Genomic DNA, 23,899 nt, shown 5'->3' with positions numbered 1-23,899 from the left:
TCTTTTAGCCTTGACACGCTGGAAATTAAAGGCGGCTCCATATGCATTTCAGCTGGCTGCCATCGAAAACAGTGACCGCGGCGATCCTTTCAAATGCTTAATTAAACACACCAGGCAAGGCCTGGAAATCCACCGAGCTCCAGTTTAAACTTGCTTTATCTGACCAGCAGTTATTAGTGTGACATATGTTCTACAATTTATCATAAATCAAGATGTGTGTGTTTGTGTGCGTGTGCGAGGGTGTGTGTGTGTGTGTTGGTGTGTGCATGTATGTCTTTGTGTGTGTGTTTGCGTGTGCGTGTGCTTGAATGCTCATTTGATATCATTCACAGTTTAGTATTTTCAAGGAAAAAAAAAACAAGAAAGAGGAATATTACAGTATATTGGCACTTGTTTAAAAAATTTGTAAAATATACACCAAATTAAAATGTGAAGGTATATAAACATATAGGTTTGAATATGTAAATAATCGGTATAAACATGCCTTTTTACATTTACTGTACCTTTAACAGCCACTTACCCATTGTGACTGAAGACTAATTGTGCATTCATGCAATGTGTTGTGCTTCCATGTACTGAATTTTACACGCTGCTTACAAATTATTTGGAAAATATATTTTTTTTCTTTTTTTTTTTTTTACCATGAATAGGTCCCAATTTAAAAACAGTAAAGGAAATAAAATATATTTTTTGAAAAACTTTCACAAGGAACATTGGAATTTCTGAAATAAGAAAGTGAATCCAATATTTAACTACTGTCTTTCAGCAATAGAATATTTGTGAATATTTTACATACGCATTAATTTTATATTTTGAAAAAAATATATCCATACATTTTTAGATTTATACTTTAAAAATATTTTTGATTTTTAAATGGTTTCTATGTGTTTGCTTGCCTAATAAGGACCATAGCATGCGGTCTGAACAAAAAAGGCAAAAACAAAAAGAACAGAAAATGAAAACTAAAAGGAAAAAAAAAAACAGGATTTGTTTTCCAGATTCCTCGATAATGATGCTTTTTGATCGCACAACATCTCTTGTTCGTACACAGCATGCGCGGGGGAAAAAGAAAGAAAACAGAAGGGATGTGTTGTTTGTTGAAAGATTAAAGACACCACGTCGGCGAGCCTGACTAGATAAAAAAAGTGACTGAGGAAATAACTAGCAGTGATCATGAAAGAGCGGTCAGGACGGACAAGAGGAGACGAACGCCGACAGGCGCCATCGTTAGCACGTGCTAATCAGATGTCTCCAGCGCCAAACACTGCAGTCGGTTGCTGAGCACTGCCATTGTGTGTTTGTTTTTTTTTTAAATAAAGTTTTCTTTTTATATGACAGACCTTCGTTTCTGCTTTTCTCGGTGTCATTTCATTTCTTGCTGTTCTGCAGATCCTCCACAGGGCTGAGGCTTGTGTCAGTCGACCCCTGACCCACAGGCACTTTATGTAAGAGGTCCAATTCATTCTCAAGGGGCTAGGAGGGAGCTGTCTGCAGCGCTACCCATTTTCAGCATATTTCTGAGGTCAAGTGTTGAAGCATATTCTAACCACTGCTTTTGGCTATCGCGTTTCAAGCTCATATGCAGAATGATTTCTAAACTCTGAAATGGGGACCTTTATAAAGCAAGTTACCAGGGAGCACCTGCCATTGGACAAGGTTTCCATTGCCTATATAATATGTAGCATTTTGCAGTCTACAGCAGAACCAGAAAAAAATGCCCCTTTCATAACTGATTTAGTAATTAATTTCATATTTAAACTGCCAGACTGAACTGAAATACTGCACAATGAGGGTGAGAGGTCATAGTTGTTTTAGAAGAATGTGTGTGTGAGTGTGTGTGTGTGTGTGTTTGTGTGGACATGTAACACTATCTTTGTGAGAATCAAATGTCCTCACAAGGATAGAAAGATGAGGAAAATTACCCTTTGTTAAGACCTTTTGCTGGTCCTCACAATTTCAAGAAGCTGTTTTAGGGTTAGGACTTAGGGTTAGGGTTAGAATTAGGTTATGGTTAGGGTTACGGTTAGGGTTAGGGTTAGAGGTTATGGAATGAATGTAGTCAATGGAAATCAGCAGGAAGTCCTCGCAATCATAGCAGTACCTAACATGTGTGTGTGTGTGTGTGTGTGTGTGTGTGTGTGCGGGCGTGTGTGCGTGTGTGTGTGTGTGACCTTTTCAGCTGGGAGGACTTCACAAATGAACATGTCAGTTCGGAGTTCAGAGGTTACCTGGCAGCACACTGAGGGATTTGATATTATAGCATGTGAAACTGTGTTCTGACACAAAATTTGACAGGAGACCTGGTATGCAAGGTAAAGGGGGTTCCCTTGATCCTTGTTTCCTCAGGAAAGTAGCAGGTACTCCTTGCCACCTCTGATGCCTGTGCCAAATGAGGGTGGATGCCTACAACAACCTCAGTGTTTGAATTTTTTCCCCCAGCTAACTGTCACTTTGCTTTTGTCCTGCTCTCTAACAGGTGTACAACTTGGGAGGGTAATAGGTAGAAAACCTATTGTGACAAGCTGCATGAAAATTCTACGGATTTGTGCACACTATATATATAATATATATATATATATAAATATTGACACAACTGCTGACCGACACATTACTCACGCCAAGCATTACTCAGACTATACAGTACTCACACCATACATTACTCTGACTATACATTACTCACACCATGCATTACTCAGACTATACATTACTCACACCATGCATTACTCTGACTATACATTTCTCACACCATGCATTACTCTGACTATACATTACTCACACCATACATTACGTAGACTATACATTACTCACACTATGCATTACTCACACCATGCATTACTCTGACTATACATTACTCACACTATGCATTACTCACACCATGCATTACTCTGACTATACATTACTCACACCATACATTACTCACACTATGCATTACTCACACCATACATCATTCACACTATACATTACTCACACCATGCATTACTCACACTATGCATTACTCACACTATACATTACTCACACCATGCATTACTCACACTATGCATTACTCACACCATACATTACTCAGTGGCTGGTATACATATATCTATTTCTCTCAGACCTATTTAGAGGTATGGACATGGCACATTGATATAAAGGGCCGACTTTGCTGGAGCTGTGTACTGTGAAGGATTGAAGTTTCGCTTGAATGGCTGTACTTTTACATCTCTCTCTCTCTCTCTCTGCACATACACACACACGCATATACACACATGCACATATTATGTGGACATAACAGAATACATTTCAGGTGGGGGTTTTACAAAATAAATAAAAAATTGTGACATTCATTCACTTTTCCCTGGGATATCTTCTATATGCACACGTCAAAAAGACGTCAACATTTTGAAATCATGCACAAATTATTGTATGTAACCCTCGACTCATACCTTTGCATAAATCCTAAGTGAACCAACAAATCAAGCCACCTGCAATTAGCATAAATACAGCACTTCACCCTCGTCACACGTCCTGTACGAAAACAGCTATACGATGCGTAAAACGTTCACATGATCAGTCGGCAGGTCAGAGGAATAATTTAATCAAGGCCAATTCGCACATAGAGCAGTGTTCAGAGCATGGGACAGTGAATTAAAGGCGTCACCTTCGGTCCATGAATTAGAATTTTCTATCATTACTTTGAAATGTCTTGGAAAGTGAAAAAATTGAATTATTAAAATACTCCTCTTAAACCAATCCCCTATTGACCACGCACCCTAGAGGGAAACGATTTAAAGGTCAAATATTCTTTTGAAAACAATTGTCATGTCCTTGCCTTGTTCAAGAATGTATTTCCTCTAACAAATCATGCTCCTCCTCTTCATGAAGGAGAAATAAAAGTGATCATACTGAGCACTTCTCCTGAAAACATTTTTATGCATTCTTTCATTGGCTTCTCGTGAATCAAACACATAAATAAATATATAATAAATGCCAAATAATTGTCCATTTTAAATGTTCTAATTGTAATTGTAATTGGAAGTGTTGCTGATTCTCTTTCTTTTACACAATAAAGAATTGTATGTGTGTTTGTGAATTAATGAATCATTCATGCATATACAATAATAATAATAACAACAACAACAACAACAACAATAATAATAATAATAATAATAATAATAATAATAATAATAATAATAGTTCCCTCCTCCTTTTCCTTCATCTGTTTTTCAGAGAGGAGAAAAGAGGCTGGCCGTTGTGGTGTTTAGTATGCGCACCGCGTAAGATTGGTCCACCGTTTTATCAATTAACAGCGTTCTGTACAGCTGTGGGGGTTTTTTTTCTGCCACCAGACATGCAAATGAGTGCCGGCGGATGGAGCAGACGCAGACACAAAGATCAATTAAAGGGGAGCTCTTAGCCGGCTTCGGGAGGGGGGGGGTGTGGCTTAGTGCCAGTCTGAAAGGCTTCCAGTCCCTGTCTTCCAGACAAGGCTTTTTATGCAAATACCCCCCCTCCTCCCCCCACCAAGCTCCGCCCCCAAGACCAGCGACTCCTGTTCTCTCACAGTAGTCCAAGAAGAACTGGGGGGGATGGGGGGTGGGGTGGGCAACACAATGCAGCCTATTAGGCTACTGAGGCTTTGCAAATATGGGCTTTTGAAAACCCTTCTGCCCCAATCTGCATACGCTCGCATCACAGAATCACAGCTACCCCTTTCTAACGTGCTACCGTGAGCCGGGTTCGTTTATTTGTTTTCACGTGAGGAAACGGAGCTTTCGGCAGCGTTCAGCACGTTTCTGATTTGTCGGCGAGGAAGCCATTTTGCTCTGCCAGGGGACAGTGTCATTCCAGCTGCCGGCCATATTGGTGGGTGAACGTTTCATAAACAGCCGAGGCTCTGATGACACCAGCACAGACAAAGCCCTGTGACTGATAGATGAAACAGTCCTCAAACATACAGTATTGTGTGGTGCCACTGTTAATGCTGTGAAATGAATACCAAGCCACCTGACTTGACTGTCGCCTAAACTCATGGGTACTGGCAGGGGCTTGCCCTTGGAGGTCCGTCTGACATCACAACAGCCTGCTCTGGTCTCCATAACAACCAATGACAGATAGCAAGATAGAGAAATAATGACATGCAGACATAGGAAACATCCAACCCACATATCACATTGCAACTGCCAAAAAAATGAATGGAAGGAAGTCACTAGTTTTTTTTGTTTGTTTGTTTTAAAGATAAAATTTAAAAATAAAGATATGATGCTAATAGTAAAAAATATTCTGTACAAATTTAAAATCTGGTGATGGACACATACCCTCATCAACATCATCCTAATCATGAACTTAATTTGTCATCAACATCATCATCAGCATCATTTTTGTCTTCATCATCATCATCATCATCATCATCACAACAGCCACAGTAGGAGCAGCAACAGCAGCAGGAGTAGCAGCAACTTCTAGACCATATCTGATATCAGCATCAGCATCATCATCATCATCATCATCTTCTTCTTCTTCAACAGCATAATCTCTACAATGCTACTCTGTGCTTGCTATATGTAGCCCACGAAAGCTTACCCAGTTTTACCTGAGAAAACATTCTTTCAATCAAAAACATTTATAATACTAAGCAAGCCCTGAAATATAATAAACCTACTCTTGAGGTGAAATTTACTAAACACCTTTGTGTCAATACACTAACAGACCATAAGTACTGAGAAACAAAATAATCAATATTGTCTTGAAAGCATTACATTGAAAAGAGAAACAGCAATTGAGAGGACAGCAAATGCATAGCCTAAATATTATTATTCTACTGTTGTAAATCAATGATAGAAAAACAGGTACATTGGATATCTGCTCTATGCAGGTCTATGTATCCAGTATATGCACACTATACATAGTCTAACTCAACCAGTGACTCAATAATACGATCTGGATTTCTTCTTCACCGATGTGCCAATATAACACTTTTGGGTACATGATCTCCCATTGCAAGCCTTCTGTCAAGCTGCATCAGAAAGCCTCTTAGTCAGAGACCACAATGCACTCTGATTCTGTCTCTCACCCCACCTCTCTCACCCTCTCCCCACAGCTTTTCATCTAAAGTCCCAGGCATCGCCCACTGTAAGCCCCACCAGCGAGGCACACTTGCCCATCAATCAGTGCAGCCTCTAAAGATGGAAACGTCTTTTACGTTCATGTTCACCAGAGTGACAGCCTCACCACGATGGAAAATAATAACATTAAAAAATTAAAATAAAAAATAACGCAGGAAGTATATTTTTGCTACCTGTGCAAAGGCAGAAACAAGGATACTAAATTAAAGTAAAAATCAGCACAGCAGGAGAGTAGAGGTGAACAGATGTTTCTGAGTGGGGAACTATATTTCACTACATGAAATACAAGCTTTGTTCCAACAGTGGATGCCAGTTGCCATCTTGCCCATTTTTACACCATTACCAGGGGGTTTTAAAGGGGTAAAAAAAACTGAATCTGTACAGGAAACACCTATTGGACAAAGTCACCCCCCCATTCCCACCATCCTTATCACTCACATCAACTAGATACCAACAAATAATGGGATTCGTCAACCATTTTGTCAATTGCCGCCACTGAAGAACCAAAAGCGTCCGCATGAGAGAAGCACAAGTTAATTTAACAATCCCGCATGTCTATTTGCACGCGAGGGATACAGGGGGATCGCACTCAAAATGGAAAGCAATAACAAGGCTTGGTTCATGCCAGGTTCCCTTCCAGGAAATATCCTGCTCCCCCCCCCCCCCCCTTTAAAGCACAAAGTCTCTGGCATGCACAAGCCAGCGCTACCGGTCCACAGATAGAACTAGCACAGGGGTGCTGTTTCTGGGAGATAAATAAATAATGCAAATGACTGGAAAAAAGGTGCAGAGCGCATTCGAGGGAGGGCTCTTATCGAGGATGGGGGAGGGGGGGTGTGGACTGCTGTCCGCATGCACTCACAACCGACATCTACATTTTCCAAATAACACCCCCCCCCCCCCCCCCGCCCCCACCTCCCCCCAACCTGTGCTTAACACAATCCCACCGATAGCTGGAGTTTCAGAGGTGCGGTACATGCATAATCAGAGCCTCCGTGGAAAAAAAGAACAGAAAAAAAACAGAAACTGCAAACTGCCATTTTCCAGGTGAAGGTAGCGCACGTGAACAGTTCTGGTGTGACTGCAACATCTGGTCTCCCCACCCCAGCAGCATCCCTGTATCTTGGTTTCAAGGCTAATTCAGACAAATCAGATTCTGAAAGGGTCTGCCTGATAAACAATGACAAAGATGGCTACTGTACGTGTAACATGTAAATGTACATGCATTCTCTCGCCCCCTAACACACACACATACACCACACAGACACAATGGGTGTGCACACACACACACACATGTATATATATATATGTATGTATATACATATATTTTCCTCACATACACACACGCACACACACAAATATACATATACATACATATGCCACTCATCAATTATTCAGTAGCACTTCATGTTTATGCAATTCAAACAGAAAAGAGGCATGCAATGCATTGTATTCATATTTAGCTCATATACTGACAGCCATCTCCATGCTGACTGCTGCCCACCATTCAGACCTGATCTGCAAATCTCAGTAAAAAAACAGCTGAAATATTCATTGCACAAATACACCAACGGAGAGCTGGAGAAAGAGAAAGAGGGAGACAGAGAAAGGAAGAGAGAAAGAGAAAGGGGGAGGGCAGATATTCAGAGAGAGAAAAGAAATAAACACTTACCTGTTTTTAACGTTTTCTTTGATTCCGGTTTATGCAGGTTTTGAGCGCTTCACGATAACACGGCACACAGGAACTAAAACTGTAGTGCCATGGTGATATGCAAATTAATGATTCCCGCTGAATGCAAGGACCATTTATTATTCATAAATTACTCATGTTTATGCAAATTAGGTCGTACGAAACTACTGCTAGATGTTGAGGGGAGGGGGATGGGGGTTGGTAATTCCTATGTCTTGCTGTTACAGTAAACATTTGACCCAATTGCTGTCATTCCCCCCCCCACCCTTCCCCCCTTTTGAAAGCTCACCTGCTTGTGGAATATTGATCTAACCATTTCTACAGCAATGTCCTTAAATTGCATTTGTGATAACACTTATATCTCCTTCCATAACATTTTATACCAACGAAAACTATGATTGATGAGACATGGGATAAAAATCAAACCAGACGACCCAAGGACTGAAGCCGCTTTGAAAACTGTCTAATTGACGTGTCTGATGTGTCTTATCTGGAAATAGGATGGAAGATGACAGCTCCAAATATACCACATATCACACAAACATCACACTGTCAACAAAAAGGATAGACAGTCTTAATTTGTGCGAATTCAGAGCACAGTTGCGTTTTCATTGTGAAAGTGGCAACCCTGTGTGCAGGGCTAAATTAAACTGCACAACCCCGACATCATGCCTCCATTTTTTTTTATCTGGAGTTTGTCGTTTTGGAGAATCAAAGTAAATTGAAAACAAAATAAAAAAAAAGATTTCTGAAGCAGGTCACATGGGGAGACAGGAGGAGCTAGCAAAAACACTACATCACAAATGACAGATTCTGCCTGTATGCTGTTACCAGTAATATAAACCTACCGCAGAAAAAGTACAAAAAAAATATATGCAAATATTTTTGCATGCTTGTACAACAAATTGCTGCTCATTTTCTATCGATGGCGCGATGTGGGCTGTGGTCTGTGCCCATGTATTCTGTCGTTTGCTGTGCTGCTCTGTGTAAGAGAAACCAAGACAAGTTTGGACAAAAAAAAAGAAAAAAGAAAAAAAGTCAAGTTTAAATTAGCCATTGGCATGCCAGCGATGCCAAAGGTCGTTGATGGTCTCCTGAACAGCAGTGGACTGGTGTCCAATTTACACCAGACTCCTCTTCCCTCTCCCTCACCTTGCCTTTGAGAGGGAACTGTGAAGATTTCCCAGTCGAGTTCAACCGATAAAGATTCTGCAAATTGCAGGGAAGCCAGTTTGCCTACAGTCTCTCGCTCTCTGTCTCTCTCTTTCTCTCTTTTTCTCTCAGTACTCATCATTTTACTTGACCTCATGTTCTCTCTCTGTCCTTGTTCTCTTTCCTCTGTGGTCTGCGTCTAAGGTGAAGGAGGGTAAGGGGGAGGGGTAGGGGATTTGGGGGTGATGTCTCTCTGTGTCTCTCAGCCTCTTTCCCTGCTGCCGTGGAATGACAGAGGCAGAGACCATGTTGATTACACCTGCCTGTCAAAATACCAATTAAAGGCTCATTGGATGAGGAGTGTGTGTGTGTGTGTGTGAGAGAGAGAGAGAGAGACAGAGAGAGACAGACAGAGAGAGAGTTTTCCTTCCCCCTTACAAGGGCAGGAACTGTGATGGTGTTGGGTGAAAAGGAGGAAACAGGCATCATTAAAATGGATCTCCACCTTCCTGGAGCCAGCTGATGGTGCTTTCATACCGCCAGGCACATAACGGCGCCGGGAAAGGAGCGCCACGCGCCAAGGTCGCCCTTTTAAACGAACGTGCGTCACACACACCCCCGCCACCCGCTCCTGATTACAGCGTTCGCTGCCCCGCAAATCTGCTCCATCTGCATGTGTAAAAAAAAAAAAAAAAATGTAACAGTAATAGCGCGTGTGGTCTTTGTTTCCAGCAGGGCGCAAATACGCAAAACAGCCACACAGCGTTGCCGATGCGGCACCACTTACACAAATAGCAGAAATGAACAGTTCAAAGAGGAAAAGAGGAAATCTTGGTGTTAAACAGTGAATCTCAGGACTCATTTGCTTTATGATGTAAGCTTTTTCTACCAGTAAGCTTTTAGCTATCAATCAATTTGACTGTGCCACTGTCCCTCTCCATTGAAACGGAATTGCATAATGTGAGACACGTTGCTTCATATTAGGTTATTTGTGTTCATAAAGAAGCTTAAGCTTGACTAAATGCAAATAATAATAATAATAATAATAATTATGCTGTACAGCTTTCCCAACACTGCATTTCCAGCGCTGTAAGTATTATATGGGCTGATACACATATGTACTGGATACTGAATGTGGTTAGAGTAGCTGATATAAATCAATGTACATTAATGATAATAGCTTTGCATTAACGCTCTGAATGTCTTCAAGTGCAAAAGCAAATAGCAAATGGGTAAATTGATAGAGTTGTCATTTATTTAGCATGTGCTTTACTAAGAACAATAACATTTCAGGGTAAGTTCTCTGTGATTCACACGGGTAGAAATGTATAAGCTGCAACACACATTTTTTTAAAAACAACGTACATGAACTGTATCTCTGAACTTGTCAGTCATAAACTGCCATTATTGCGCTTTTTTCTGTAGATTACGGTAACTGTGTGTCTCGTCATCAGTAAAGGACGGACCCTAGCTGTCTATCTAAATGCTGGACAAATAAGCACTAGTGTGCACGGAGATCGAATGCGTTATTAACCTTAGAATTAATAGTATTGCTAGAATTATCTGTCGGGCAGAGAAAAGTATATTATTGTGTTGCACTGTCGAAACAAAGGTTGAGGGCAAAACAAAAATATCAAAGTGCAGTCACTGAAAAAGTACTTGGAATTAAAAGAACTGCAAAGGTAATAAACGTTTCCGTGTTAACTTAGCCAGCTTTGGCAAATGGATGCATTGGCGCTTGTTAGCTTGCTACATAAAATAAAATTTGTTTAATTTAGTTGTACCTAACAAATATGCATTCCAGCATAGACGAATGATCTCAGCTGTGCATGCCTGCACGGAACGCGAGACACTGGCGAGGATGGGGGATTAGCTAGCTAGCTAACTAAACACAAAACGCCGCCTGTGGGTACCACAGTTACTGCTACCTAGCTAACTGACAGGTGCTGCTGAAGACGTATTTGCGTGTTTGTCTTAACCTGCTTGCTGGTGCACGGACACTAAATTAGGATATAATGTTACTGTTGTGAACCTGTATTTGCATGTAGGAGCTTTCTATCTACGGTAGATGACTTTGTGTATCATAACAGGTTCCAGCATGTATCACAACAGTTCGCAGAAGAAATACTGGACATTTGACAAGGAGGAAACTTTGGAAAGACTGAGATACCAGGCCAACCAGAAGTGTCGTGAAAAAATCCTTAGTAGCGGGAAGGTAAAACACAGCATGCACGGTTAAATGAGAAAATGCCTTTACCTAGCCGATTTAAAAACAATCCCACGCAGGGGTATAGTGAAACTAAATAAAGCAGTCTACTTCAGTGATTAGTATTGTGTGACCTAACATTTTTCAATTTTCCCCATGGGATTATTGTGCCCTGCTGGAAAGACCAGTATATTGCCAGTCCAAGTTGGGCGGTGCTGATTTTATGCAGCTGGTAGGCCAGCTTGGTCGAGATGATAGTGAAGCTGGCTGTGCTGGCCAAACTGAGTAGAACTAGTAAGGTGATGATCATGCTGGTAGATCAAATTGGTCATGCTAGACCAGCTGGTTCCACCAGGCTGATCTCCAGCAGCTTCACTGGTATATGGTGGTAGCAGTATGAGTACCAGTCTGTAGATGGAAGAAAACCATTACTGTAGTTCAGGGTTGTCCATTAGCAAACTGCAGGCAAACAGTATTTATATACAAAGATCATCATTATGGTTGTGAAATCAGACCGGCACTTCGTTCATCGCTGTCCGTCTTCTAGGCTGGGGTGAATGAATCCTTCCTTCTGGATCCCCTTGAGGAAGATGTTCTGTTCAGACACTACGAGAAGCGGCTTCTCGACTTCTGCGCTGCTTTCAAACCCATCATGCCCAAGTCTGTTGTGGTATTTATCCTGCTATTCTTTTTTTCATCAATATTTGGCACACATGAATGACATTGCTAGATTTCTCTAAATTAAACGACCTTCTTTTGGTAATTGCTGGCGTCATTTTAACCCTTTGAAGAGCTGTTTTTTTAGAATGACTTTTTTAAATTCTAAATCGGTGTTTTATAGCTCAGTTGCATTCATTTATCAGTAGTGATTGTTACATCAGTGTTAGAATCTTAAGCTCAAGAACATTCTAACCATACATTTGTGATCAACACCATAATAAATAAATCACAAAAGTTGTGAATTAGTTAGTAATTACCTGTTCAGTGCTAATGCTAACAACCTTTCTTCTCTTTAGGGCACAGCGAATATGTATTTTCGAAGATTTTACCTGAACAATTCCTTAATGGAATATCATCCTAGGACCATCATGTAGGTCAAAAAAGATATATTTATTTTTTGCTGTGAGTGGTGTCCGCTACTGTTGAATCATAATTATGTCAAAGTTTAATCTTTCCCAGCACCGGAAAATAAATGTAGAATTCATAACTGAGTCTGTAACGGAAGCACCCCGGAACTGAATATAAATTAAACAGTCTCATCTAACTTTTTTGGGCTTGATATGGTATATCAAGCTGCAAACTCATACATTTGGCACTAGCTCTCCTCTCGCAGTGTGTGTGTGGCTTGTTCGAAAAACTTTGTGTACACAACTGACTAGCACGCTTTACCAGCACTCATCCTTGTACTAGTGTGGAGATTGAAAGTGATTGGCAGTCCAAATTGGGAAGGGAAGGAGATCATACTTGAGTATTAAAAATGTGAGATTAAAAGGTATGTGTAGTACCTTCATTCTTAAGTACTCTTCAGCATTGTGAAGTCTCTCTCTTCTCTCGCCCTCTCTGCCCTCCATTCGACAGGCTGACCTGTACGTACCTGGCCTGCAAGGTGGATGAGTTCAACGTGTCGAGCTCTCAGTTCGTGGGGAACCTGCAGGAGAACCCGGCCGGGCAGGAGAAGGCCCTGGAGCAGATCCTGGAGTACGAGCTCCTCCTCATCCAGCAGCTCAACTTCCACCTGGTGGTGCACAACCCCTATAGGCCCATGGAGGGCTTCCTCATCGACCTCAAGGTGACACTGGCAAACAGGACTCCTGTCATGACATTTTTATTTCTCTCTCTCTCTGTCTCTCTCTCTCTTTTTCTCTCTAATTCATGTCTTTTTTATTCACAGCTTTAAATAGCAGATGTATGTCCTCTTTGAATGTCAGCAGACTCACATCAAAATGTAATTAAACACATGTCTTTAGCGGAAGTGTTTTATCATACCAGAAGCAAAAAATGCACAATTTTGGAAAGCTAAGCTAAACAAAAACCCAAGTTCTTTATTTCGGTGTCTTTCCATAAAATTCCTTTCCTTCCAGAAAAGAACAGTTATAAACAAAGGGTCATTGTTTAGCCCGGTGATAAATAACTCCTTAAACTTGTGTGAATTTTCCAGTCGCAGTCGCTGCATGTTGCCACGTTGTTTCACCGTCAACGTTCCGCACACTTTGTTAAGGAAGCTAACCCGTCAGCCGCTGTGCGTTTGTGCGGGCAATGGCGCGTGAAACCGCGGGAGTGTGGCCGCGGAGGTTCCTCTCTCTGGCAGCCGCGCGGATTAGCGCTGGATAAAGGGAAAACACTGCAGGCGAGCCAGGAACGCTAGCCGCCTTTCAGATTTATGCGTACAGCGCGCTCCCACACGCACGATATCCTTCAAAACTATATAGCGCATGAAATGAAACTTCTAAAGTATCAGCGATATATCACGCCGTTCTATTAGCATGTGTGCTTGTGCTGCAGGTTTGGACATTTAGGTCTTATTTACTGTCGAAATATATTCCCGGAAGCATACCGTAGGCACTTTGCTATATGTGGGTGTTCAGCAGTATGCAGGCTAGTCAGTATGGCTGCGTTTGAAATAGCATGCTGCCATACTACGTGTACTCAATTTAAAAAATAAATCAGTATGTAGTATGTAGTACATAGTATGCAATTTCAAACGCAGCCTATTTGTCCTGTAGCAGTGTGCACCGTGCACATCAGTCACATAGGGCATTGTGATGTCATAATTGCTAAGCCGGGCCTTGTCCTCTTTCCCCAGACGAGGTACGTGACGCTGGAGAACCCGGAGGTTCTGCGCAAGACGGCGGACGACTTCCTGAACCGGGCCACCATGACGGACGCGGGCCTCCTGTTCTCGCCGTCGCAGATCGCCCTGACGGCCGTGCTCAACAGCGCCTCCCGGGCTGGCCTCAACATGGAGAGGTGGGTTCAGTCTAGCCGCAGCGCGCTCGATTCTCGTCACTTTCTGTGATTTTGATTCCACTTTTCTTCTCTTCCTCTTTTCTTACACGGCATTAGTTGTGTTGTTTGCTGAAATTAGTTAATAATTTTGCAGCAGTGTATTTTTAACGTACACCTAACCTTTGCATAATTTTGATAGTTACAGCTACAGGAGAATTGGCACGGAGGTAGACTGAATCCGTGCCTGTTTGTGCAGTCGAACAGTTATCTTATTCCATAAATTGACTGTTCACCTTTATTAGACTGGATTATAAATAGCTTTCGGGTTAATGTGTATAAATGATGGCAAGACTGACAACAGATGTCTGCAAAATTGGTGTTCGTGTTAGAAATATGCGAGGGTCTGATTTATTGTAATTGATCGGAGCGGATTGTTTCTGAAGGAGGCCAGATGGCGGGAAAATGTTTAATTGGTGTGGCGTTCTCAAAGCAATTCCATTTTCACTGCAGCTATCTGACAGAATGCATGGGGCTGAAGGAGGACAAGGAAACCCTTTCAAAGATGATTGATTCCATGAGACGTAAGTGTTCTCCGCTGTTTAACCATGTGTGGCCACCAGGGGGCAGGCGTTGTCTTTGTTAAGACTAACTTTCAAAGAACAGAAACAAATTTCTTTCTGATCAAGTAGCCTACTGTGTTTAAAAAAAAAAAAGAAAAATGCAGGATGAAAATATGAACTGTTTATTGTGCTACATGGCAAGTTCTGATTACATTCATTTATTTAATGTTAAAGTCATAAAATACCCATATCACCCATGTGAAAAATGCTATTTCCCCCCTTCGTTACCCAATTAACCAAATGTAATTGATAAATAGATTCAGCTGAATGAACACTGCCAGGCTTGATTACAGCCAGCCCTTTTGAATCTGAACCTACCATCTGAGTGAAATAGTAACCACAAAGTTTCTACGAGCACTCTATGCCACGATTAGTGCGAATCCAGAAGAGATGAGGGGGAAAAAAATAGTTAAAATCGGACTGGAAAGGGGTACAAAGCTATTTCTAAGGCCCTGGGACTCCACCGAACCACAGTGAGAGTCATTACCTCCAAATGGAGAACACTTGGAACAGTGGTGAATGGCCTGCCAAAATTTCTCAAAGGGCGCAGTGACAACTCATCCAGGAAGTCACAAAAAATCCCAGAAGAACATCCAAAGAACTGCAGGCCTCTCTAGCCTCAGTGCCAGGCCAGCGTTCATGACTCCACAATAATAAAAAAGACTGGACTAAAATGGACTTCATGGGTAGCGGGGCAGAAACCACCGCTAACCAAAAGAAACATCAATGCTCGTCGCGCATTTGCAACAAAAATCGCCTGGTGATCCCCAAGCCTTTTGGGATAATGTTCTATGGACAGAAGGGTCAAAAGTGGAAATTTCTAGAAGACACGGGTCTCATTATGTCTGGCATAAAGCAAATACAATATTTCACAGTAAGAACATCACATGAACAGTCAAACAGTGGGTCTGGTAGTGTGATGCTGTGGGAATGCTCTGCTGCCTCAGGACCTGGATGACTTGGCGCTATTGATGAAACCATGAATTCTGCTCTGTACCAGAAAGTTCTTAAGAAGTCTGTCTGATCGTCTGTTTGTGAGCTGAAACTGAAGCGTAATTAGGTTATGCAGCAAGACAATGATCCAAAACACGAAAGCAAGTCCACATCTGAAAAGAAACAAAATTAAAGTTTTGGAGTGGCTTAGTCAAGGTCCTCACTTGAACCCAATAGAGGTGCTGTGGCAGGAACAAGCAGTTCATGCTCAAAAATCACCAATTTGCCAGAATAAAGCAGTCCTGCAAAGAAGAGTAGGCTTATAATTCCTCCACAGCGATGTGAAAGACTGATATAAAATTATAGGAAGCGTTTGGTTGCAGTTATTGCTTGCTAAAGATGGTGCAACCAGTCATGTTTAAGGGAGCAATTCTTTTTTCACGTGGGTGATATGGGCGTTCAATGACTTCTTTCATGAAATAAATGACAGCAATCAAAAAATGTGTTTTGTGTTTTACTCCCTTTGTCTAATGTTATATTAGGATCTGAAACCATTGGGTGTGACAAATGCACAGTAATAGAGGAAATCAGGAAGGGGTCAAATACTTTGTCGCAGTACTGCATGTGGCCATGCATTTGTAAGTTCCTGAATGACATTGTTTCACTCCTGGGTTACATTTTGAGGGCGCAAGTCACACGGCCTCCGCAAAGCATTCGCGAGACTTTAATGGGTCGTTCATGAAGCATTTATAAAAAAACTGGACAAGTCAACATGTCACATTTGCTTCGTGGGGATTCACTTACGCTTCTAGATTCCAGTAATCGATTGCACTTGCGTTCTATGTGTTTATTTTTTAGGGATAAAAAACCACGTTAAGAAATACGAGCCTCCGAACCTGCAGGACGTCGTCGCTTGCAAACAGAAGCTGGAGCGGATCCACGCGGATTTCGTTACGCACACGAACTCGTGAGTATTTACACACTCCGTCCTGTACAGCTGCTGTTCTGAGCCGTTACAAAGCCATCCACTGTCCTGACACGTCAGTGCCCGAGCCCTTTCAATTCAGCAGGGCTAATAACCATAACCATCATCCGGTCGAGTCATTTAAACCTTTTAAGTTGTGTTCTTTACCAAACATTCTAATGCTGATGTGACGGTCACTGCTGGTGATCGAAAGCAATGGAGTTCTAGAACGCAGAATTGAAAAAAAATTCCAAAATACACACTCTTCAAAAGCTTAAGAGATTTTTATGAAATGACATTGGATTTGTACTCTCATGGACAGGAGCTACTACCAGCTCATTTGTCTGGTAGTAGCTGTTTGAACATGGCCCTGTCTAGTCTGAAGTACACAACTATCTGCTTTCATTGTATAGCATCCCCCGGAGCAGTGAAATGGCATTGAAGATGTAACATAATACTGAAGTTTTTTTTTTTGCTCTTTATTTTTGGTAGTTTTGAAAATACATTTTCAATCAAACCTTCTAACGTATCTAAGATCCATTCACGTGACACTGTTCTATTTAGAAAAATAAAAGTAAACTATACAAAGTAAAGAAAAGAAATGCCTTAAGCTCATCCATCAGTTTGCTTAGCGGTAAATAATGTCGGAGCATTTCCTGGTCGTCGAATTTCACCGCGTGCTGTGAGGTACGTGTTCTTTGCAGCGCTTCCAAATTCAGCAACTGCTTTGTTTGGAAAGACATTGTGTCATTAAGGAAAAGACCAGGGCAAACGTATAGAAGCCTCGCAGATATATATATATATATATATATATATATACGTGCAGCGGCAAAACTGATCTCTCTTTCCACCAGTCCTCTCGTACGCAGCAGGAAGATATCTGTGGTTCTGCAGTTTTGTCGGTGAACCACGTTCACCGTGCTCAGGACCTCCATGATGGACGTATCGGACGTTAACCACACATGCATCTAATAAAGAGGGAAGAACTTACTACAAACTTCTGAAAAAGGGGTGCTAACACACAGCACAAAATAAATCATTTGTGCAGTCCTACGTAATTACGTCATATCAACAAGCAAAGCGGTGTAAAAGATGATCCGACAGCTCTTTAAGCGGTGTCTCGACAGGTCGGATCAGGCGAGACATCGGAGAGCGGTGCTGTACAATGGGCCGAGTGGTGATAGAAAACGTCATTTAAGGCTGGTGTCATATTCAAAGGTGACGACGCGTTTCCCTGATTCTTTTCATCGCCCGCTCGCTGTCGCAAACCTCAGCCGTCTGAATTGTCTTTAGGGTGCCCCGGGGCTGTGGACCCGGCTGGATGAGATGACCTAGGAGTGTCCTAGGAGTTTTCAGTGGGAACGTCTCCGTCGGCTGGGCTGGGCTGGTCTGAGCTTTAAAGAGTGGGATCAGAGTGCGAGCGTGAGCTGGTTTCGCGGAGTGGAACTTGAATGAACTGACCCGGTTATGAGGCCCAATTCTTGGGTGTCCTTTCTGATGCTTGTTTCTAGGTCCTCGGCAAGGTTTTTACATTGAATGTGGAGCAGCAGGTAGTGAACTGGGTTGCAGGTTCAAATCTTGCGTGGGGCAATTCCATTTTACCCTCGGGTCAGGTACCAGCCTGAACTGGTTTGGTGAATGGCCAGCTGAAAGTACTGGCAAGCTAATTGTTTTGTGTGAAATATGATCCATTTGTTAACGTGGAGGGGGCAGCTGGTTAAAGCAGATGATCTCAGCAAGTTGTAAATGGTCAATAAGAGGTTGTTTGTGCAGAATTCCAGTCTGCTTTTCCGTCCCTTGATCATCTTTGGCACGATGGGTCACATGACCTGGATGGTGCTGATGACGGACACGATGGTGCACTCCGTTCTGAAACGAGACATAAACACGAGGTGTTACATCACAGAGGAGCTCTGGAAACAGCCAATCGGGATTGGTGTTCGGAGCGCAGTGACCCCATCCCTCAGACTGTCCCACTGCGGTGAGGGATGGGATCCCTCCACCCTGGCCCCAGAGAGCCTGCTGGTTTTTGTTTGCACCCTAAAATAAGCAACCAAACCAGAAACCAGGTGAGATCAGTTAAATGAGGAAATAAAGCAATTAATATTACAAGTGCAACGTAACAACAAAAATGAAAAACAACACACTCAATGATTTCTCCAGGACCAAAGTTTGGCCATACCTGATTTGGGGGTTCATAGTTGTGATGCAGGCTGTAGACTAAGCCCCTTTATCTGGCATTTGGGGTGTACGGCTGTGTGAATCTCTGTCTATGGAGATACATAGGCTGTGAATATTACCTCACAGCTGGAACTGGCACTCTAGGAATTTCTGAGAGGCGCGTGGGACGGTGTTTGGGCTTGCCCCGGCGCGAGCAGGCAAGCCCTCTACCCCGTCTGCACCGCTGTCCGAAAACGTGCCTTTTGTGGGACCCCCTTTCTCACGAAATACTTCTGCTTAAATTGCACTTAAAGCTCTCTCTCAATGTTTACCAAGTTTTTTCAGGTGCTTTTTCCCCCAAATAATGTATCAGTTATCTTCTGGCGTTGATGCTTTTTTTTCGTCATTAGCACTGTACCTAACACCCCACCCCCACACACAGTCTCAAAATAACTTGTGTATCGTGCAGAAAATGGTGTGAAATAGGACAGTCCCCGCTCACTGCTTTTTCCGCTGTGGAGGTGGGATGAAGGTGGTATGCTGACTCTGCGTTTACCGACATTCGTTTGCTTCTCAACACCTTCAATGGAACAAGACCGGGTCAAAACCAGGTCAAAACCTAGTATATGGCTGGACCTAACACTCTTCATGGTGTAACTTCATCACGCAGTCACTCACAGACATTCGCGTTTGTAGGGCTGGCCCCGCTGTTGTGGTCCAGCCAAAAATCACATATTGAGGTCACAGTTTTTTTCCCAACCTGTTGGCGGTAAGTCTCATTTATTAATGTGGTGGTGATTACGGTAAGGGATATGGAAAGTGTTAGGGTTGAGGCATGTATGTTATAATCCACCTGTGTGTAGTATTTACAAGTGTTTTTGGTTTCGGGCCAGAATGCATGGAGATGAGGAGAGACATTAGCGATTAAGATGGGGTTCTCAGTCTGTAACCCCATGAGGTACAGCTAGTTCACAGGATTCATTTAGCCATTACCTCGTTTCTTTCCGTAGGTAGAACCTCAGGCCTTTGTGTCAGGAGTCCTTGTGCTGGAGAGCCACAGGATCGGCTAGTTTCAATGGGACTCAGGCACTTTAGTTCAGTTGTATTAGCTGATTGCATGGTAAACTCGCCTCACTTGGTTCCTTGGGTCTGAACGAGTCGGTGAATTTAGCACGCAAACATAAAGCCAACCGACCCTGTGATCTCCAGCACAAGATTAAGACCTGTTTTATAATCGCTCTGGCTCAGAGAAATAACTCCCAAAAACTCTTCTTTCTCTCTTGCAGAAAAAGGAAGAGGGGGTATGAAGACGACGACCATGTCACCAAACATCACCACGTCGCAGAGGAGGTGAGTGCTCACTGCTAGCCATGGCAGAGTGAGGTTTCATCAACCCCACAGTGGGTGGGGCTACTGGCAGCCGTCAATCACTTGCTTGAACACAATGATTGGTTCACATCAGTAAGCATGCGATGGCTTCGTCCAATCATTGTGTTACCAATGCCCAAATTCCACAAATAAAAAACATATTCTTCTCCTTAAGGAATGGACTGATGAAGATCTGGAGTCTCTCTGAAGAATGGACCAAGAGCACGTTCATTAGCAGCTTCTTAGAGCTGCTTGCTTGGAGAGTGCAAAAATATTTGACCTGTATCAGTGCCACTTAAATAGAAAATGCTTTTGTAAAGCAGAGGAGAACGACTGTCTGTGTGGTCAATGTTAAGGCTGGCTGCCAATTAAGTTTTCTTTGTTCAAATTTTCAAATATGTTGTCTTATTCCATTTTTCTTGCAGTGGCAGCAGGGTCTATGTTCTTAATATTAGTTACATTTGTTTTTTGTAGGTTTATTCATAAATATTAAAGCCTTTGTGAAAACATTGCTTTTTGTATGGCTTACCATGCTTACAGACATTTCTTTTAAAATGTACATGTAAATACTAAGGGTCAAAGATTTGTCTCTGAAGTTTTGTGAATATTCTTCATCATACTGGCTAAATCTTCTTAAAAGGTTGCAGAACAATTGTGTAGGAGTCTGAAAAACTCCCAAGATGGGAGTATTCAAATTGTAACTCATTTTTAAAGGTCCACACAATACATTTCCTTACGACGTATAAAAAATCTAGGAATTAACATTCAAAGTGTATTCAACACACAGCTAGTGAATTCCCTGAAATTTCAGAAACTTGGCCACTTTATTAAAAGTCTTACCTGAAGCAGCCATTTGACGTAATTTGGAAAATAACAAATTAAGATAATTAAATAATTAAGCTTACTCTATGTTTTTCAATAAAACATTTTTCATCATATAAATCTCGGAAATAATTTAAGGTTAGAGCAAGGGTTAGGTTAATTTAGGGTTCAGGGGATTAAGTTTTAAAGACATTTCTGATGAAAAAGTGATTTCCGTGGAAAATTAGACTATAGTCTTGTGCCTGAAACGTGAACAAATTTTAAATATGTATTTTTTTCATTCAGGCAGATGGGAAATGATGTTTGTTCAACAACCACAGTGAAATAAATTAATAAAGAAAATATGCTTGGAGGACATTTATATGGACAAATGAGATTCAGTGGAAAATGAATACACAATATGTCTTATGTCTAAAACATGAAGAAATGGCACAAAATTTAAATGAACAGCTGTGCAGCTGAGACCACAAGATTTAATTGCTAAAATGGTAATGAACTACTGGCATTTGTTGAGCCCGAATATACTCCTGTAAAAACATGTAAATATTAATTGTGAACCTGGAATACACTACGGCGAAGCTTAATAAAGCAAGACCCTCCGTTGTGCAGGCATGGATAGAGCTGTGTTCTGACATCTCAGACTTTATTTTAAAATAGCTAATTTTAATTGTTTACTATATACTTTGTGTTATTTAGTCCAGAATATATAACATGTATCGCAATGTGTGCTTGTTGATTTTGCCTGTCCAGGGTGTATTCCTGCCTCTCGCCCAATGCATGCTGGGATGGGCTCCAGCACGCCCCGCGACCCTGCTTAGGATAAGCGGGTATAGAATGGATGGATGGATAGTCTGAGAAGTCCTATGAATGTTCTTACTTTATCATACTAGCTGCATTCTCTCAGTAGGTGGCAGAAAATGTACCTTTGAGGACTGAAAACTCCCAAATATCGGAATGTCAGTGTCATTTGTAGGCACACCAAGACTCAGAACTATATTTTCAGGGGAGCAGTGCCTTAGATGTTCATTTTCAGTGTCTTCACTGAACATCTTACCTAAACTAAAAACAGCCAGCTGTAACTTAAGATACTGACCGATACTAGTTTAATCAAAACTAATGCAGTTATTGTACGATTATGGAACGTTATATAATGTGCTATAAATTAGCTGAAATTTTGCATTGAAAGGTTCCTTTGAGTAGCCTGTCATCTTTCTTGTTATGGGGCAGAGTAGCTGTATGCAGTCAAGTTTCAATGTGAGCTTTGGCTATTGTATTTTTTACATTGATAATAAAAGAATGACTCAGTATCTATTTTACAAAAAGGGTTTAATAGTGCATGCAGCAGTGCTGATACAATTCGCACTATTTAGAATGTACAGCTGTAAACATTTAAAGGTTTTTTTCTCCAATTATGTGTTTTGTGAAATACTGAGACGTTTCAAGGAAGTCTGAGCCAAGCAATCAGGGGCAAAAGCAATTACAATTAAGGCTGGGGTGGGAATTATCTCCATTTCTTTACTCACGATTCCAGCAAGAGAATTTATTTTTTTTGATATAAAACAAGTTTTATTTATTTTTTCTTTGAAATAACTCTTTCATATTTAGAGCTCAAGACAAAATAATAAGGTACAACAACTGGGGAAATGACAGTACTCTTTCAGCACTTTCAAATAGGCTGACATTTTTGGAAACAAATCCATCACAGATTACAGTATAAAAAGTGTCAAAGCAAACATTTGCAAGATGAAGGTCCCAACTTCCTGTCAGCTGACCTTCCTCACCTTGAGTTCACCGTTTTGCTTTTACTGCTTTTTTTTTTTGCTTTTAAGAGTATGCTTTGGCAACATGTGCTGAAAACACTCAAGTACTAGGTGAACCAAGCTGCCCCCTTCCTCCCACATTTTGGGTAGGGGGGGGCTAGTGTATCCCAGATCAAAGAACTGTGTGTGCACCAATAAGCAAGCACTTCCTGTGCAGTCTTAACAGTCTCTGGTGCAGGGAGGCAGTTCCGGGTTGTCCTTTTCGCTTTTTGCAGCCGTTGCATAGCTAACCGTGGCGATGAAGGGGTGGGATGCGGTGGGAGGCGTACTTGGACGAGATGGAGGTGGGAGGTGGGGGAGGGGCTGGCGCGGGGTTGCCATGGTGATGGAGGCGGAGCATGCTACGGTCCGATGTGCGGCTCCCGGTGCCGGGGGGGCTCACTACCTGCTGCTGTTGGAATTGGCGTAGTGCGCCTGCTTCTGCTGCAGGAGTTCCGAGACCGCCAGGAGCTTCTTCAACACGTGCTGCCAAAACGACACAAACAACCACGAGTGAAGCAGGCGACCCCCGACCTGTGACCTCACACCTGCCAGTATACAGAGCTGTTAATTGCTTTTAATGAAATACTTTTAATGCTTACATCACAAAGATTTTTTTACATATTTTTAAACTTGTGAGTTCTCTTCACAGACAGCTAACACTATAATTTTCTCTTAACACGCTGCAGCAAATGATTTCTTCTGAGGGAAGGCTCCTCCTTACGTACACCTAAAGCTCAGGAAAGCCCTGAACGCTCACCAGAGCTCGGTCACCCGGATCGAAAACGTTTGCGGAAAGCGAAGCGCTCGAAGACAAAGGAAACGGTAATGAGGTTGAAATGCGCGGCGTGTTAAAATTAGGGCTGGGGAGTGGGACCCCCCCCCCCCCGCCGCAAAGCAGAAGTGGTTGCGCGGGTGATCCGGCTCGTCGGCGCCGGTCCGCGAGGGCCGGGCTCCAGCGGGGGGTGGGGGGGGGACGCGGAGCGAGCTGAACGGAGGGTAATTACTGTAATTGAATGGGGGGAGGCCGATGTCTGGCGGAATTGAAAAAAGGCACGGCCCGCGCGCTCCTCTGGGACCAGAGGCTGAGCAGCCGGGCTTGGAGCCGCTCTCCATTCACTGTGAAATAAGGCTC

At 42.2% G+C, this 23,899-nt stretch overlaps 2 protein-coding genes and 1 long non-coding RNA gene across 4 annotated transcripts in view; 1 reads left to right on the top strand and 2 right to left on the bottom strand.

The window, feature by feature from the left end:
• LOC135264516 (uncharacterized) overlaps positions 1-8,162 on the bottom strand; it is a 46,429-nt gene extending 38,267 nt beyond the window's left edge. The window contains exon 1 of the long non-coding RNA XR_010332712.1: positions 7,777-8,162. This is a non-coding gene — a long non-coding RNA (uncharacterized LOC135264516). The remainder of the gene's footprint in view (positions 1-7,776) is intronic.
• A 2,243-nt stretch (positions 8,163-10,405) lies between these two features.
• On the top strand, positions 10,406-20,654 carry ccnh (cyclin H). Its single transcript, XM_064296496.1, has 10 exons — positions 10,406-10,628; positions 11,037-11,161; positions 11,700-11,822; positions 12,169-12,242; positions 12,731-12,941; positions 13,956-14,119; positions 14,609-14,679; positions 16,510-16,618; positions 20,062-20,125; positions 20,319-20,654. Exons 2-10 carry the CDS (start codon positions 11,045-11,047, stop codon positions 20,349-20,351), a joined length of 966 nt encoding a protein of 321 aa, XP_064152566.1. The 5' UTR covers positions 10,406-10,628; positions 11,037-11,044; the 3' UTR covers positions 20,352-20,654.
• Positions 20,655-22,274: 1,620 nt separating this feature from the next.
• The window catches only part of LOC135233191 (ras GTPase-activating protein 1-like), a 37,363-nt gene continuing 35,738 nt past the window's right edge, over positions 22,275-23,899 (bottom strand). For both annotated transcript variants that reach the window (XM_064296495.1, XM_064296494.1), the window contains exon 25: positions 22,275-23,250. In XM_064296495.1, coding sequence (XP_064152565.1) covers positions 23,167-23,250 — 84 coding nt within the window. In that variant the 3' untranslated portion in view covers positions 22,275-23,166. The remainder of the gene's footprint in view (positions 23,251-23,899) is intronic.

This window comes from Anguilla rostrata, chromosome 10 (assembly GCF_018555375.3).
Source record: "Anguilla rostrata isolate EN2019 chromosome 10, ASM1855537v3, whole genome shotgun sequence".
Taxonomy (NCBI): domain Eukaryota; kingdom Metazoa; phylum Chordata; class Actinopteri; order Anguilliformes; family Anguillidae; genus Anguilla; species Anguilla rostrata.
The sequence above is the reverse complement of the archived record's forward strand: the minus strand, read 5'-3'. Positions and strand labels throughout refer to the sequence as shown.

Coding starts and splice junctions, on each gene's coding strand:
- ccnh (XM_064296496.1), top strand. CDS start 11,045: ATGTATCACAACAGTTCGCAGAAGAAATACTGGACATTTGACAAGGAG. Junction 11,823..12,168: donor TCATGCCCAAGTCTGTTGTG/GTATTTATCCTG, acceptor TCTTCTCTTTAG/GGCACAGCGAATATGTATTT. Junction 14,680..16,509: donor GATGATTGATTCCATGAGAC/GTAAGTGTTCTC, acceptor TTTATTTTTTAG/GGATAAAAAACCACGTTAAG.